Source organism: Lucilia sericata, unplaced genomic scaffold (assembly GCF_015586225.1).
Source record: "Lucilia sericata isolate MDLA Ls3-8-SP2 unplaced genomic scaffold, ASM1558622v1 Contig000125F_arrow, whole genome shotgun sequence".
Taxonomy (NCBI): domain Eukaryota; kingdom Metazoa; phylum Arthropoda; class Insecta; order Diptera; family Calliphoridae; genus Lucilia; species Lucilia sericata.
The window spans coordinates 435,213-454,468 of NW_023994157.1; the positions used below are offsets into that span (position 1 = coordinate 435,213).

Sequence of the window (19,256 nt, forward strand, 5' to 3'; positions counted from 1 at the left end):
TGCTTCCAAGCAGCGGTTGCTACTGCCCGAAATAATAAATCAATTTTAATACAAAATTTTTTTCTTCCTTTCTACTGCAATTTTCCGTTTTGCTGATAAGAAATTACGAAAATTCGGACCTTTAAATACAGTAATTCCTTGCAAACACTATGGATAACTGGATGACAAAAACACATATTTGATAAGGACATCATCCTTTGTGTAGTCCTTTAATCAAATTTGAAAATGCTTATAAGGTAGCACCCTAGAAAATATTAAATTACTCAAAACGCGCAGAAATGCGCAATTTCGGGTAAATTGAAACTAATTCACAACATTTCATTTCTGCTTATTTCACGTTTAACAAACGTTAACATTTTCTTAAAAGCTTTCATGAAGTTAAAATTTTAAAATCAAATTAATTTTTTTCAATGTTATTTTAAATGGTGTCTTTTTCGAAGTGAAGAAATATTATTTCCAACCTTTTACAAGAATATATATAAACTAATGACACCTCTTAGTGCTATCCATTTGACAGTTATTGAAAATTATTTACTCACTTTCCAGAATTAACGTTTAAAAATAATGATAAAATATAGACTCTACAAAAGAAATTATGTAAATATTTTGAAATGATGACTTTGACTGCTTGCAGTAGAACAGTGTTTAGCATTTCGCAAAAATTTATTGCGAATTTGAATATATTGGTGTATTATTAATAGGATGATATCAAAAAATAAGTTATATTCACATTTCCAAAATTTGAATTTCGCACAGGAAAACTGGTAGTTTGAACTATAGTGCATTCCTGTGTTTGAAACTCGATGAGCAGCGACTCGGGAACATCTAATCATTGGTATAAATTAATGAATGAACAAATTCAAATCGTTTTATATTTATTTAACACAAAATTTAACAGAAAATTAAATATTTTTATTGAAATATTTATCAATTTCAAATTTTTACATTTTATTTATACCCTTATTTGTAGTTAACATTTACATTAGTGCTGTTAAAGTATTGAGTAGTGGGTATCGAGTATTTGCCCTATTTTTTGGGTACTCAATACAAAAAAGTAGTTACTCAATACTTTCAGACTTGTATATGGATTTAACTTATTTAAATTTAACGGCTATGATGTGATAAAATACAGCTCTACATCTAATACAGATCATATAATTATTAGAAATGCAGCTCTTAGCAATATCAAATCAATGTAAAAATAATTTAAAAACTGCAATAATAGTTAAAAAGTTACAAATATTTATTGACGCAATCTAAAAAAAGAAAATGTCTCAAAAGAGGTGTGACGTCTGGTCTAACTTTACTTAAAAAAAGGAAAAATTCCTCGTTTTTAATTTAAAATAAAAAAGTATCGAGTAGTATTGAGTACGCAAACGAAAAGTATTGAGTAGTATTGAGTAATCAAAAGTAGGAGAATATTACAGCACTAATTTACATATTTATGATAGATGTATTTAACGTTAAAATGGAGAATAGATAAATCGTTAAGTCGACCGATATCTATCGTTACTTAACGATATCGGTAGAAAATATTGAAAAGTTACAGAATTGCGGTACAGATAATAAAAACTAACTACTAACTAAGGAGCTGCTATCTTTCTTTTATGGTGATTTGCACACAAAAAAGTTAGCAACAATATAGTTAGTTAATTTGGTACTTGAAATATTAGATTGCTCATACTAAACCCTATTTCTCATATAAAGCATCTTTAAGAAAATCAGTTTTTAAACAACATTGTGTTTAGAAAAAGATCAATAACGAAGTCAATAAAAGTGGCCTCCGGTAGGTTAGTGGTTAGTGTTCTAGTCTGTGGGTTCGATTCCCACCTGAGGCACTGGTTAAGGAGCGCACAACAGGCCCTATAGAGGCCTAGGTGTATTTCTTCGGATTTGATGTATATACATCCTCCTTTCAAACTAACTAACTAACTAACTAACTAACTAACTAACTAACTAACTAACTAACTAACTAACTAACTACTAACTAACTAACTAACTAACTAACTAACTAACTAACTAACTAACTAACTAACTAACTAACTAACTAACTAACTAACTAACTAACTAACTAACTAACTAACTAACTAACTAACTAACTAACTAACTAACTAACTAACTAACTAACTAACTAACTAACTAACTAACTAACTAACTAACTAACTAACTAACTAACTAACTACTAACTAACTAACTAACTAACTAACTAACTAACTAACTAACTAACTAACTAACTAACTAACTAACTAACTAACTAACTAACTAACTAACTAACTAACTAACTAACTAACTAACTAACTAACAACTAACTAAGTCAATAAAAACCAAATCGGGTTTTATCCAGAATTGACATAATTTGCTAATACATTAATAAATAGTACGGTTCTTATGTAAGTAATTTGTAAAAACGGTGTAAAACTAATATGAAAAATATGTTAGCTGATGAAATGCACACATATTCCTCCGGGTAAGTTAATCATCGTATGGAAAAAGATACAGTATTTTCATCACGTCTAGTAACTCGAAGTGCTTCAAATTCGGGAGAAAAACCTATGAATTTTATATTACACAGCAAAAAATAATTGATGTCATACTTTACAAACAATATCTTAATCACATCTAAAAATACGATTACACTGAAAAGTTGTATTTTTAGACAGTAAATAGGTTTTACCATCCATCGCGCATGGTGTACTGGATCTGGAGATCTGAAGCGCACATGTTTTCCGTCAAGATAGTCAAGATATATCAATGCCAACAGCTCTGTAACATCTCGACCTAACATCTGCACGCTTCATTGAGTCTCCCTGTATTTGATTATGTTGTATCGAAGCACATAGCCACGACCGAGCTGGCGAACCATTCCTCTAGACATTCGTACACTGCTAGGGCTTGTTCCTCCCCTGATCTACTGTCAGTTTCAGGAACGCCTAAGAGTTGTCCTTTAGTCCCATGTGATATCAGATGCCTGGTAGTAGTTTTAAATCCCAGTGCACACAAACAACCTTGGGTATCATAAATCTGCCCAATACGTTTTTAAACTAGTTTGTTTTTATCTGCTTGGGGTCTCCAGTGATACAGTATGAGAAAAAAATAGACATAAAATAACATTGTTGTATAACGGTGTACTATAGCAAACATATTTAAATGAAATGAGATTCCAAAGTGAAAGCAATAATAATACAAATAATGCATCTTCTCTCTCAGAGGTACCTAGTCACGTCTTTAGGGACATAATGTATTTTTTTCAGTTTCAGTACTAGTTGCGGATTTATTGCGTAGAATATAAAATATAAACAGTATGGCCTTTAATTTGATGTATGACACGGGCAAATCGCTTTAGCAGTTCCAGATATATGGGTCGCTTTACGGCCCCAGTGGCACGGGTTAACTAACATCTTACAGTTGTGCTCAAACTTTGGCAATCCTAAAACATTTTACGGGGGTGCCCCCAAAAAAATTCACACATTTTTGAGATAAAAACATATTCATAACAAATTTCAAAAATAGCAAAAATGATTACTACATCTCATATACCTTGAAATACTTAAAAAATAAAATTTTTCATAGCAACGAGATATATTAATAGCATCTGTTTTTGGAGAATACAAATTTTTTCCCGCGAAAAAAAAAAAATGCAAAAAAATGTTTCTCGTGGAAAAACTTGCATTTGGAAGGCCTTTAGTATCTGTGATAACTCATTAACAAAATGTTCGATATTTTTCGGTCATATTTCGGTCATCGATTTTGTTAATTTTCGTAAGAAATATTTCTAAACATATGAGTGTTAGAGTAGTCCAAGGTTTGGGTCATTAGGATACCAATTTTTCCATTAACAATGATATTTATAAATACCCTTAAAAGGTGTAAAAAGGTATTTACCCACAATTTTCCCAACTATAGTTGGGTACTCGGTATACCGAGTAAATACCGGGCAGAATCCCTTCTATAAAAATCTGTTATTAGTGTTTTATTTTGTTATCATATTTAATTTTTATCAATATCGCGCTAAAAAATTAATTTACATATTAATAATTAATTCGTAATAGCTTTAATAATTTATTTTAAAATAAATATAGTGCACTAATGGAAATTCGCTTGAGAATCATCGAATGAATCATGTCAGGGGAAACATGCATGATTTTAAGATTAGCGTGTCATTGGCATGCATGTGTTCGTATTTGGAAAAATAGTTCGCCATTTAAATGAGTTCTTATAACCAATGAATATTCGATGATTCTCAAGCGAATTTTCATTGGTGCACTATATTTATTTAAAAATGCATTAATAATGGTATTTCAATTTAATTATCAATATTTAAATAATTTTTTTGTGTGATATTGATAAAAATAAAATAAGATAAAACATAACTAACTGATTTTTATTGGATTTAAATTCATGCAGAGGAAAAATACCCATTGTGTTTTAAAATCCGTTAAACAGTCTTAGTTTTTTCCTTCTCTTATTAATGTTAAAATGGACTTAATATTACTAGGTAGGTACCTACAAAAACAAAAATCTAATAAAAAAATTAATGTAATTTTTAATATTTATTGTATGAAATGCACGTTTTCATTAAATCTCCTAAGAGAATACCAAATTATAGTAAAATATTACAATTCCTATAGTGGAGTTACATGAGTGAATTTGGGTGCATTTTTCATGCCTTCACTGATGACAAATTTATTAGAATTTAGGCATGTATTTAAAACGCATTAAATAGAATACGTACAAAAGAAATCATGAAAATATCCCTTCTTCGTTAACAACTTCAAATTTTTTTTGCTGGGTATGTATGTATATACATACATAGTTTTTATACCATTGTTAAAAATCTGCTTTTGATTTAAAATCGCTCAAAATTTTGAAAATGTTTTATGTATGTATATTTTAGGTGAAAAATAATTCTGGAAAAATATGGATATCACCAAGTTCAAGTTATTACCTTACTGCTTTAATTCCAAAGAAGCAACGTCATCAGGAGGTAAGTAAACTCATTAACGACATATGTATTGCATTATATCGACTTCGTACGGAAAGCTAAATCGTGTTTTTCTTACTGCCTCAAAAATGAACTTGCTCTGTTTTATGATGATTCCCAAAATACATATTTTAAGTCAAATTCAATTTTTAAAACAATATATTCAATACGAGGTATTCTTAAAGCCGCATCCAATATTCAAAAAAACTTAATATTGTAAAGATTTTCATTAAGAAATTCAGAATAATTTTAGAAGTTTTGTATACCACATATTGTTTATTTTATTTAAGAAAAAACAGTAAAATTTAAAAAAATAACAAATGGACCTTTTTTAGAACCAGACCAGCACACGAACAGCCAGCGATAGTCACGAATTATTTTGGGAATCAACATAAAACAAAGATTATTCTTAAGCCGAGTACAATATTGAATAAAGCATGTAAAATCATGTCCCGCTTAGTATATTTTCTTGAAAACGGTCCAGTAACGAACGGACAACACTTAACCTAAAATATTTTGAGCAAAATTATACGGTATAACAAGATACATACACTATCGGACAAAATAAAGTGCAAAAGTACTCATGCTATATTCTTTCAGCGAAAAATCGGTTAAATGATTATTGAATATGGAAATTTTTTTCAAAATCATTTAGTTTATATACAATGCTACAAAAATAACAATAAAACTGAATTTTGTTCTCAATTATTATTTTCAATCGCTTTCCCTTCCCCTTGCTTTCCCATGTGATTATTTTCACTTGAATAAGTTAAAAAAATAACATTACTGTAGGAAAAATCACTGAAAATTTGAAAAAAGTTGCTCAGAGCATCGCCCTAAATCCAATAGATTAATTTTTGACCACAATTGATCAAAAAATTCCGCTGAAATAGCGAACAAAAACGGATTTCTTTTGAAAATAATATTATGGGGGAAAGCAAGGGGAAGGGAAGGCGATTGCGAATAATAATGGTAAAAAATTACATAAATGGCTTGAGTAGAACCAGATATTCAAATCAGAACCAAAATAGATAAAAAATTTTGATATACATAAAATTAAAATAATGATATATAAAATTTAAGGTAGAATTACCCGAACGTTGCTGCCCACGTACTGTAACGTACCGTACTGTTAGCACGTTTGTTCAATTATAGAACATTTAAAAACGTAACACTTGTTTTGAAAATAAAAACAAAATAATTGGAGTTTTCAGACGTTTTTTAATATAAATGTTTAATTAATTCGCAATAATTTGCTTATTTTGTTATTTTCTTAAGAATATTTTATGTATTTTAAAAAAAATTCAACATTTATAGAAAACAAAAATAAAGTACAATTAATATTCAATCAACTGTTCGAAACAGTTATGGTTATTGAGAGGCACTTTCTTTAAAATGTTTAAGTAGAAAAGGTACCAAAATTAAAAAATATATACATATATATAAGTAAAAACGTTGAATACACCATATGATAGCACTTCTTCCTCTGAGTATAAAAGTGGAAAAATATTTATCTTCTCTATTCAGGTGCAGGAGTTATAGGCTTTCAAAGTTGTGATATATAATTGAATATGTCTCGGCAACTAATTATTATATATTGTCAACATGGGTATCAATAGAAAGGTCTCAGAAATATCTATCGATCGATATAGAATATTACATATATCTTTAACCCATTGAGACCAAAAGTCAAATTTTATGTTTTCTGATATTGACTTTTTTACAAAAGCATAGTTATCTCAAAAATATATCGATATAACGGTTCTTCATATCACATCAAATTTTGTAGACAACATGTTGGGCTTCCATGTGATATATGATTGAGAGGCCTATCTCATCTCAATCGCGCGATTTTTTGCCTGGCTCTCAATGGGTTAATAATTTATGTCATATTATATATCAATCAAATGATATTTCAAAGACCTTATTATTGATACCTATATCGATCATATATATAAATAATTAATCAAGATATAATCAATTATATATCAACATTTTGGAGACCTCTAACTCCAGGAGAAATATTTTAATTATGTATATTTTTTTCTTGGAATTAACTGAATTAGAACGTTTGACTTACGCCTGCTTCCATAATTAGAAGGTATTTTGAACAGTCTAACTATGATTTCTTAGAGTTTGATATGTTATTAATGTATTTTCTATAAAATTTTATATATACACATTACTAACATCACATATGCAACCTAAAAATTTAAAAGCTAAACAATTTTATTAAATTTATGCATAATAATATAAAAATTCAAATTTGTACATACAAATAAAAAAAGTAAGAAAAAAGGGAATTTGTGCCACAGTTCTATTCTACATACAAAAGTGCCATCACTGTTCTAAAAATGTCACGTAACAACGTTATAAAATTCTATTTTATACAGGTTGAAACGTTACGGCTACATTTCGGTAAGCATTTTCATTGCTTTTCCTTAATCAAAAACGATCAGCTGACACGTTTTCTTACGGTTACAGTACGTTGCGGTTGGGTAATCCTACCTTTACACTTTACTTTAATTTTAAATGTTATACAGAAAAATTTTCTGCGGAATAAATTTGTTTTATTGTTATTTTTGTAGCATTGTATATAAACTAAATGAATTTAAAAAAAATCCATATTCAATAATCATTTAACAGATTTTTCGATAAAATAATGTAGCATGAGCACTTTTGCACTTTATTTTGTTCGATAGTGTACATTTTGAGGAGGGTAACTCAAGCGCAATTTTTTGTGTGCCGGTCTAATGTACTTTAGAGTGACCGCAAAAAGTCGATGTTGGAATCTTGTTCGTCTCACCCCACAAAATGATTCCACTTTCCAGATATTGAGATAGCCGAAATTTGAGCTCTATTAATAGACGTTAACATGTGCCGATCGTTGCTCAAAGTTTTAAAAAAATCCAAATTTTTGGCCAAAAAGCTAACATATGAAGCTATAACTCCAGAATGGTAAATAATAGAAACACGCTTAGTACCTCAAAACAAAGCTAATTTTGTACTTCATAATTTATATTATTTCATGAATTCCATGAGAATTCAAATAAGCACTGACCGATGGTCTTCAGATTTCTTTAATTTTTTGTAAACACATAATAAACATATCAACGTAAAATTCTTAAAAATGTAAAGAAACGCGATTTTTATGGCGATTTTAATTTGTTCGAAAACTACAAAAAATCAAAAATGAATAAAACTTTGTACCTTTATATCTTTGAGAGTTTATATTACTGTGAAGGAGCTCTTTCATTCTAATATATAATATAATATAATTTTTATATTAAAAAGTTTAATATATATATATATATATATATATATATATATATATATATATATATATATATATATATATATATATTTAATGGACTTACAAGATACGTTAAACATGGAGTAAAATGTAGAAAATGCATCCAATATGCATTTGCAATAAGAATGCATTTATCTTATCAAATATTATTTAGAAATGCATTTTTATGAAAGTGTGCATTAGTTGTAATTTAAATATTTGCATCCCAAATGTGATCAGTAATGTATTTTAAGCAGTTTTAAATTCTGTTAAATGCATAACATATCAATAAAATTTTAAAAATTTTCAATATAAAACATTTAAAAAAATCGGCAAAAATAGATGTAATGAACGTCACAACAAAATATTTTTATATTTTCCATAAAAGGCCTCAAATAATCGACTTATGCACTTTTACAAAATTTTAAACAAGGAGAACGATTTCAAAAATGCATTCAAAAAGTGCATTTCCATAATTATGCACTATCTTAAACTTTTGAATATAAAAATTATATTAGAAAGAGCTCATCCACAGTAAATCAAAAAAATCCGATATGAACTCTCAAAGATATAAAGGTTCAAATTTGTATACCTTTTTGATTTTTTGTAGTTTTCGAACAAATTGAAATCGCCATAAAAATCGCGTTTCTTGAAATTTTTGAAAATAAACAATGGAGTTGTTTTATTTTCTACTTCAAGAACACATGTTGATAATATGAAGAAAACTGACATATTAGACATGAGGTAATTCTTGTTACTTTAAGTCGAACAGAGTTACAACAGATTTTGTCTACAGAAACATGACCTGGTCGCGGTAGGTGCATACTTCGTATATTTTGATATATTTTATGTAATAAAATAGATTTATTAGAATATTTTCCTAAATAAGTCAAATTTGTTTCCACATTTCCTAATCTGAGTGATCTGAGACACGTTAATGGCCTGAAGAATTTTTAATAACTTTCACATTTTTCAACCAATTTTTGAGTTTTTTTTAATACTAAATCTATGATCTATGATCTATGATTCTTTAACAATAAAATTTAAAATATTTACTTAATAGCAACATTTATCACATAATATCAAAATATACGAAGTATGCACCTACCGCTACCAAGTCAGGTTTTTGGAGACAAAATCTGTTATAAGTTATAACTCTGTTTGACTTAATGTAACAAGAATTATGTATATAATATAAATTATGAAGTACAAAATTTCGGCTATCCCAATATCTGGAAAGGGGAATCATTTTGAGGGGTTAAGACGAACAAGATTCCGACATTTTTTTCTCCCCATATAAGATCCGGTCAATCTAATGTACATACATACAAGGGTAAATATGTATGTTCACATTCCCTTTTAATTTTATTTATAGATAACACCTATTGCTATTAACAAGGCAATAAAAAATGCCACCGAATTGGAAGGTTTCATTAATTGCCATGTCCGCGATGGTGTAGCTTTGTGTCAGTATTTTGCATGGTTAGAGCATATGATAACAAACAAACAATACGTTGATGAAATTTCTGGAGCAGATAAACTTGAGGAATTTAGATCGTCTGTATACACCCAATTCAAATATAAAGCTTTTTTTGATAATTATTTTATTTAGGAAAAACTTACATTTCAAGGGCTTAAGCTTTCCAACGATTAGTTCGTCTGGACCAAATGGATCCGTTATTCATTACCATCCAGCCAAAGAAACGAATCGACAAATTACTGATAAAGAAATTTATTTATGTGATTCTGGAGCGCAGTATATGTGAGTTCTGCTTTAATTTCTTAGATGAAATACATATAAAACATAAATAATATGTATGTATATATTTTGAAGGGATGGTACAACTGATGTGACCAGAACACTACATTTTGGAATTCCATCAGATTTTGAAAAGGAATGCTATACACGCGTATTAAAAGGCCAATTAGTACTTGGATCTACCGTGTTTCCCAGAAAAGTAAAGGTAAGATGTTTCTAGTTATAAAAATTATGACCGGTAACATACAATTAGGGTATTCACACGGTCGTCATAAAGTCATATATCATAAAAGAATAACACGAAAAAATATGACTGTCGTGAGCAACCCTCATAAGTTTGTGTGCTATTTAAAATTTGAGTCAGCTGACAAAAGAAAAAATTATTATAAAAATCACAAATATTTTCAATAAAAATGCAAAAAACTAGTCAAAAAACTTAAATAATGGTTTGTGCAAAAAATACATATTTTACGTTGTAATGGTTGATTCAACAATCCATTTTTATAAAAATTATAAAATATTTTCTGGCACATAAGAAATTGTTTAAAAGCATAAACAATAACAGCTGTTGTCAATGGCTAAGCGGGAATGTTTTCTGACGGCGGTTATTTTAAATACGTTCGCACAGTGGGGCAGAATGGAAATTTTTTGGAAATAAATCTGGCATTTCTAAACGGCTGATCCGATCGAGATAAAATTTGGCGTGAGCGTAGCCAAGGAGTATTCGAGTTTAACCCTGCAGATGCCCCAGGGACGGCGCTGTGGCGGCTCAAAGTAGGGTACCTACGACATGTAAAATTTTTAAACTCGTGCCATTTTTTTGTTTTTCACCCAAATACAAAGATTTTTATATTTTGTGAAAGCGCTCGACGAGATCTTGAAAAAACATGCTTGGACATACTACTTATCTCTTATAATATCCGAGTTATAGGCATTTAAAAATTTAGTGATACAAAATTGACCATACCTTGGTCCGCCTTTTTTTGAATACCGGGCGTAATTTTGGACCAAATGGACTCAATTTTTTCTTGTTAGTTAGACAACAAAATGTTCAATAATATACAAAAAATTTCAGATCAATATTGTTTACAGATCCAAAAATATACGTTTTTTAATCTAAAAATTCAAAAAATTTTAGATTTTTGGCGTTTTTTTGCCAAAAATGTGTCTTAACTCTTTTATTAATAAAATAAAATTTTTATTAAGAACATATAACAATTTTATAGTTTTCTAAAAGGTATCTTTACGCAGAACGCTTTGGCGTAAAAAACTTGTCCTATTTTTTGAAAATGTTGCCACTGCGTCCTTCCGAATATGACCTATTTTTTATCAAAACTTCAACTTTGGGCGACATGTTCTAAAATCCCAAAGCTGGGATCAGAAAACTGAAAGCAGTTTTGGAAACTTCAATATGTTTTCTATTTACTCCAAAAGTATTTTCCCAGCCCTGAAAGAAATGTGGACCCTATGGGCAAAAAAGTAAAAAATCCCATTTTTGGGATTTTCATTCCTATTTTTGGGAATTGCGGGATGCCCTTTGACCTTTTCAATTTTTTTTTTTGCATATTCTTATTTGAAATGACAAATTTAACAAGCGTTGAAAATTTCATTGAGTTTTGTTCATAAATAAAGATTTTGTCATATATTACATATTTGATTAATTTCTAAAACTATGATTTATATCAAAATTTTAATAGGATCGCAGATAGCTACAACAATTTAGTCCATATTTATCCCTTAATATCATTTTTTAGTTAGATATGGAAATTCTCGACCCTTTACAAACAATTTCAAGCCAATATCTCAATTACATTCAAAAATATGTTCATTTAAACCTGTGTCCTTTAATTTCATCTTTTTCATATTTTAGTATTAAGTATGACAGAACATATTTAAATCTTATATTTACCTATTTTCTATTTGTTTGCTTATCCTTATAATTGAAAGGTCCTATTATGCTTAAATTTTCAAAAATTTATAACTATTTTTTACCTAAATTTTTTCGACAGATCATTTCGTTCTGTTTCGTTTATGATCATGTGGGTAAAAATATACAGGTAATGATAATTTCGATTCATTCACTAATAAGAAATATCAATGACTGAATTACAGGTTATAGTAATATAGTCCTAAATGTTAATAGGTAGACAATTCGTAATTTTTTACTTTGGAATACCTGTATCGGAAATGACAAGAATTGGTATATAAGTAAACTTCTCAGATTTTAAGTACCATATTTAATAAATCTACAATGAAGATTACATTAAAGTATGAAGAGTTGTGTTCCGTTTTATGGAGTATATCTTCAAAAGGGCCAGAAAGAATTGAAGACATTTCAAATTATATAAAAACTACATATAGTAGAAAAGTAGACAAAACAGGCATATCAAAAATTGAAAACTTTTTAAAACTTTTTGATGTAAAAAGTAAGTCTGTGGATGGAAATCAAAAGAAATTTCGATTAAAATTTTGTAGTTGGATGGAAACTACTACGGAAATCTCAACTTACAACACATCAATAGGAGCGCCTTGCAAGTCATACGAAGACTTATGTTCAAGGTAAAAAAAAAGAGGGTCACACAAAAACTTTTTTCAATCTCAAATGAGGAAATTGCTGATACATTTAACGAAATGCTGAAAAAGGAAAACCAACATATGGATGTCGTACATATTGCAACTATTCTTCCTAATGCATCACCAAAACGACTTAAGCGAATTGTGGAAAGTATACCAACTCCAACATCATAATCAAATTTTACTGAAGAGGAAGCAATAGCGCTTATGTTGGAACTGGGTCTCAGTCGAAATAAGTACCAAATATTAAGGAAAGCTCTGCATGAAAAAGGACACAATATATTACCATCATATAAGGCGATCCAGGAAAAAAAAAACAAACTATCCTACTAAATCAACAAAAAATAATGAAGAATTGAAAGAACTGAGAGCTGCGGAAAAAAGCAGAATCCAAGAAGAATTTAAAGTTCAGATGGGATTAAACATCGACAAACCACTTTCAAGTTGAGGTAGTACAAATGACGGTAATACGTCGAGAAGGTTTTTTCGTGATTTTGAAATTACTTCAAAAATAACTGGAATCGACAAGGAGTTGCTTCGAAGAGTTAAAACTATTTTAATGGCACTGAATAGTAAACATAAAATTAATGAAAATCGATTTGGGGAATACACATCTGAAATTTCTAAATTACTTGTATCTCTGTATCCATGGAGGGAACTAACACCAACAGTACACAAAGTATTGTGTCATGGTCAAATAATAATTGAATCGAATATTCTTCCACTTGGAGAGTTAACAGAAGAAGCCCAGGAAGCGAGGAATCGAGATTTTAAGCATGTTCAACTATTCAGCTCAAGAAAATGCTCCAGGCAATCACAGAATGAAGATATTTTGAATAGTTTACTTCTATCTTCTGATCCTGTTCTTTCAACTATGCGAAAAAGATGGATTTGTTATGAAACTCTATCATCTCAAAACAAGGAAGATTTAAAGGACTTATATTACCTTCTGGATATGTATACCGATATGACAGATTATTTTATAGAAAATAAGTAGTGTTAGGAATTAACTATATAAGTAGGTTGTAAGAATTAATTGTATTATGTTTAAGATAAACAGTTCAAATAAAAAAAGCTATTATACTAACTGATGATATTGTATTAAATTGTGTTTTATATTTCGGTGGGCGGGAAAGGTAATTTGTGTGGGGTGATTTAGGTGTTGTTGTGCGTGGCTCATAATAAAATTATAATTTTTTTTATTTTATATACAATATTATAATAAAATAATTAACTAAATAATTTTTAAAAATTGTCCAAATATTTTATTCAACACCAAATGTATGTTCTGTCATACTTAATACTAAAATATGAAAAAGATGAAATTAAAGGACACAGGTTTAAATGAACATATTTTTGAATGTAATTGAGATATTGGCTTGAAATTGTTTGTAAAGGGTCGAGAATTTCCATATCTAACTAAAAAATGATATTAAGGGATAAATATGGACTAAATTGTTGTAGCTATCTGCGATCCTATTAAAATTTTGATATAAATCATAGTTTTAGAAATTAAACAAATATGTAATATATGACAAAATCTTTATTTATGAACAAAACTCAATGAAATTTTCAACGCTTGTTAAATTTGTCATTTCAAATAAGAATATGCAAAAAAAAAATTGAAAAGGTCAAAGGGCATCCCGCAATTCCCAAAAATAGGAATGAAAATCCCAAAAATGGGATTTTTTACTTTTTTGCCCATAGGGTCCACATTTCTTTCAGGGCTGGGAAAATACTTTTGGAGTAAATAGAAAACATATTGAGGTTTCCAAAACTGCTTTCAGTTTTCTGATCCCAGCTTTGGGATTTTAGAACATGTCGCCCAAAGTTGAAGTTTTGATAAAAAATAGGTCATATTCGGAAGGACGCAGTGGCAACATTTTCAAAAAATAGGACAAGTTTTTTACGCCAAAGCGTTCTGCGAAAAGATACCTTTTAGAAAACTATAAAATTGTTATATGTTCTTAATAAAAATTTTATTTTATTAATAAAAGAGTTAAGACACATTTTTGGCAAAAAAACGCCAAAAATCTAAAATTTTTTGAATTTTTAGATTAAAAAACGTATATTTTTGGATCTGTAAACAATATTGATCTGAAATTTTTTGTATATTATTGGAAATTTCGTTGTCTAACTAACAAGAAAAAATTGAGTCCATTTGGTCCAAAATTACGCCCGGTATTCAAAAAAAGGCGGACCAAGGTATGGTCAATTTTGTATCACTAAATTTTTAAATGCCTATAACTCGGATATTATAAGAGATAAGTAGTATGTCCAAGCTTGTTTTTTCAAGATCTCGTCGAGCGCTTTCACAAAATATAAAAATCTTTGTATTTGGGTGAAAAACAAAAAAATGGCACGAGTTTAAAAATTTTACATGTCGTAGGTACCCTACTTTGAGCCGCCACAGCGCCGTCCCTGGGGCATCTGCAGGGTTCATCTTCAAAACTTAAACTCGAATACTCCTTGGCTACGCTCACGCCAAATTTTATCCCGATCGGATCAGCCGTTTAGAAATGCCAGATTTATTTCCAAAAAATTTCCATTCTGCCCCACTGTGGTTCGGTGGCCAGCCAGCTACAGTATACACAAAAAATTTTGTTCCTTTTATTTTTTAAATGTATATTTTTTTTAATTCAACTTAAATTAATAAATTGTAATTAATCTTGAATTTAAAGAACTATGCACAAACGTATAGCGTGTTTATGTATATGTATATTCCGAATATTCAATGGCGGCAAATTCTAAATATCGCCGGCTCGATGAAGAGTTTTTCCTTTTTGACTTAGATTTACACTAAACAATAAACACAGCTTAAAAAGGTCTTATTATTCTATGACTTTTTTCATTGAAGCCCAACAACAATTTTTTACAACTATCATAAAACTTTAGTATTTTATGACAATAAGACAAGTTAGCACAGCGTGTGAATACCCCAAATATAATCATTGCTTATTTAATTTGTTATTATTTTATTTATCAATGATTAAAATTAAACTCTGAGATTTTATTGTTAGATTTTTTGCAAACAATTCACAAAGTTCAATATATACTTGTTATGTATGTATGTATGTATGTTGTATGTATGTAGTATGTATGTATGTATGTATGTATGTATGTATGTATGTATGTATGTATGTATGTATGTATGTATGTATGTATGTGTATGTATGTAGTATGTATGTATGTATGTATGTATGTATGTATGTATGTATGTAGTATGTATGTATGTATGTATGTTGTATGTATGTATGTATGTAGTATGTATGTATGTATGTATGTAGTAGTATGTATGTATGTATGTAGTATGTGTATGTAGTATGTATGTATGTATGTATGTATGTATGATGTATGTATGTATGTATGTAGTATGTATGTATGTATGTATGTCTGTATGTATGTAGTATGTAGTTGTATGTATGTATGTATGTATGTATGTATGTATGTATGTATGTATGTATGTATGTATGTATATGTATGTTGTATGTATGTATGTATATTATTTTTTGTATTTAATTGATATGGAGGTGCCGTTACGCCCATTGGCAGTCCGCCAATTTATTATCCAAAATGTTTACAAGTATGTTAAAATTCTTCGTGCAAAATTTGAAGATTCTAGCTCTAATAGTTTCTAAGATAAAAGAATTTTTATATTTAATTCATATAAGATGTGCCACGCCCTCTGCTGATAATCCGCCGACTTCTTGTCCTAAATAATTGTATTGATACTAAAGTGGCTCCGACAAAATTTGAGGACTCTAACTGTTATATTTTCTCAGATATACTGATTTAATATTTTGCGCCCATTTTGTCAACAAATATTCATATGGATTTCGAGGTTGTCCGTAACAAGTTTTAGGACTCTAACTGTTGCAGTTTCCGAGATATGCGACTTTTAAGACTAACTTTGTAAGTGGGCGTGGCACTTCGCCTACTTGAAATTCTAAAACAAAAGGTAGCCTATAGTTCCTTCCGCATATACAGGAAGATATTGTGAATATTTCAGGAAAATCACTGAAAATCCAGCCGTTTAGCAGTCTATAAAGTCCAATCAAACATACAAACAACATACAAACAAACAAACAAAATAGATTCATATGGGCGGTACCAACTCCCCATTGAAAGTCCGCCCGTTATACCCTAAATGTTTAGATGAATGTCAAAGTTATTTAAGTAAAATATTAAGATTCTAGCTCTAATAGTTTCTCACATATACGAATTTTTCTATTTAATACATATGGGGGCTTCAAGCCCCCCAAGATGAAAGTGCGCTCTTTTTTCTCCAAAGTGTTCAGATGAATATTTAAGTTCTTCGTGCAAAATTTGAAGAATTTAGTTCTATAAGTTTCCCAGATAAACGAATTTTTGTATTTAATTAATATGGGAGGTGTCGCTCCCCTCGTGGCTAGTCCGCCAATTTATTACGAAAAATGTTTAAATGTATGTTAAAGTTATACGTGAAAATTTTTAGATTCTAACTGTAATAATTTTCAAGATAAACGAATTTTTGTATTTAATTTATATGGGAGGTGCCACACCCCCTAATGCTAGTCCGCCTACTTTTTGTTCTAAATAATCATATTGACACTAAAGTGGCTCCGACAAAATTTGAAGACTCCAACTGTTATATTATCTCAAATATACGGATTTGATTTTTTATTAATATGGGCGTAACTCCTCGCCCACTTGAAATGTCAAAATAAAAAGTAGTCTATTACCTATTCCAGACATACAGAAATACGCTGTCAAAATTTGAAGAAAATCGGTTCAGCCGTTTAGTAGTCTATAACGTGTAACCATACAAACAAACACACATTCATTTTTATATATAGACTAGCTATACCCAGTGTACTTTGCTTCCCTAAAAACTACAAGATAGGTAGGTAGGTTGATAGGAGGATGTATATTACATCAAATCCGAAGAAATTCACCTAGGCCACTATCGGGCCTGTTGTGCGTTCCTTATCATGAAAAAAATGAACTGAGTGAATTATTTTTCAGTGTTCATAAACTCAGTTTCCTGAACGTAATTCCTAAGAATCGTGCAATCAGTGTTAGTCAGGAATGTTATTTCCGGAATAACATCACTTCCAAGATACTTGGATCTAACTTCGACGAATGCCTGGCAGTGGCAAAAAAAGTTCTCCAGAGTTTCACTGTCCTCTCCACATGCTCTACATTCGTCTGAATCCGCACGTCCAATTTTGCATAGATGTGCTCATAATCCTGTGTGTCCACTCAGAATACGTACCATCATACTAACTTCAGACTTGCTCAGTTTGAGGAGATTTTTCGTCTTGCTCTCATCAGGGTCACCCCATAGGATCTTCGTGGTTCTACCCACTGTTTCATTATTCCAAGAGGCCTTATGGGATTCTCTCACCCATATTTTTAGTTCAGCTTTTGTTGCGTCGAATGGTTTCGCGTTTGTCAGGTTAACTGCCTCGAGTTCCCTGCGTTTTAAAGCTATTACATTCGCCCTTTCGTTACCGGCTACTCTCGAGAGTTCAGCTTTTGTTGCGTCGAATGGTTTCGCGTTTGTCAGGTTAACTGCCTCGAGCTCCCTACCTTTTAAAGCTATTACATTTGCCCTTTTCGTTACCGGCTACTCCGGAGTGGGCTGGTACCCATATGATGTAAACCTTACCTCTGGGAGAGTATTCAGTTAAAGCTTTCTTACAATCCACAGTGGGGCAGAATGGAAATTTTTTGGAAATAAATCTGGCATTTCTAAACGGCTGATCCGATCGGGATAAAATTTGGCGTGAGCGTAGCCAAGGAGTATTCGAGTTTAAGTTTTGAAGATGAACACTGCAGATGCCCCAGGGACGGCGCTGTGGCGGCTCAAAATAGGGTACCTACGACATGTAAAATTTTTAAACTCGTGCCATTTTTTTGTTTTTCACTCGCTCGACGAGATCTTGAAAAAACATGCTTGGACATACTACTTATCTCTTATAATATCCGAGTTATAGGCATTTAAAAATTTAGTGATACAAAATTTACCATACCTTGGTCCGCCTTTTTTTGAATACCGGGCGTAATTTTGGACCAAATGGGTTCAATTTTTTCTTGTTAGTTAGACAACAAAATTTCCAATAATATACAAAAAATTTCAGATCAATATCGTTTACAGATCCAAAAATATACGTTTTTTAATTTAAAAATTCAAAAATTTTTAGATTTTTGGCGTTTTTTTGCCAAAAATGTGTCTTAAGTTCTTCGTGCAAAATTTGAAGAATTTAGTTCTATAAGTTTCCCAGATAAACGAATTTTTGTATTTAATTAATATGGGAGGTGTCGCTCCCCTCGTGGCTAGTCCGCCAATTTATTACGAAAAATGTTTAAATGTATGTTAAAGTTATACGTGAAAATTTTTAGATTCTAACTGTAATAATTTTCAAGATAAACGAATTTTTGTATTTAATTTATATGGGAGGTGCCACACCCCCTAATGCTAGTCCGCCTACTTTTTGTTCTAAATAATCATATTGACACTAAAGTGGCTCCGACAAAATTTGAAGACTCCAACTGTTATATTATCTCAAATATACGGATTTGATTTTTTATTAATATGGGCGTAACTCCTCGCCCACTTGAAATGTCAAAATAAAAAGTAGTCTATTACCTATTCCAGACATACAGAA

General features: G+C 30.2%; 1 protein-coding gene across 2 annotated transcripts in view; it reads left to right on the top strand.

Moving 5' to 3' along the window:
* LOC119600880 (xaa-Pro aminopeptidase ApepP) overlaps positions 1-19,256 on the top strand; it is a 124,010-nt gene that overhangs the window by 58,852 nt on the left and 45,902 nt on the right. For both annotated transcript variants that reach the window (XM_037951446.1, XM_037951448.1), the window contains 4 exons: positions 4,895-4,984; positions 9,649-9,830; positions 9,886-10,035; positions 10,108-10,237. In XM_037951446.1, coding sequence (XP_037807374.1) covers positions 4,895-4,984; positions 9,649-9,830; positions 9,886-10,035; positions 10,108-10,237 — 552 coding nt within the window. The remainder of the gene's footprint in view (positions 1-4,894; positions 4,985-9,648; positions 9,831-9,885; positions 10,036-10,107; positions 10,238-19,256) is intronic.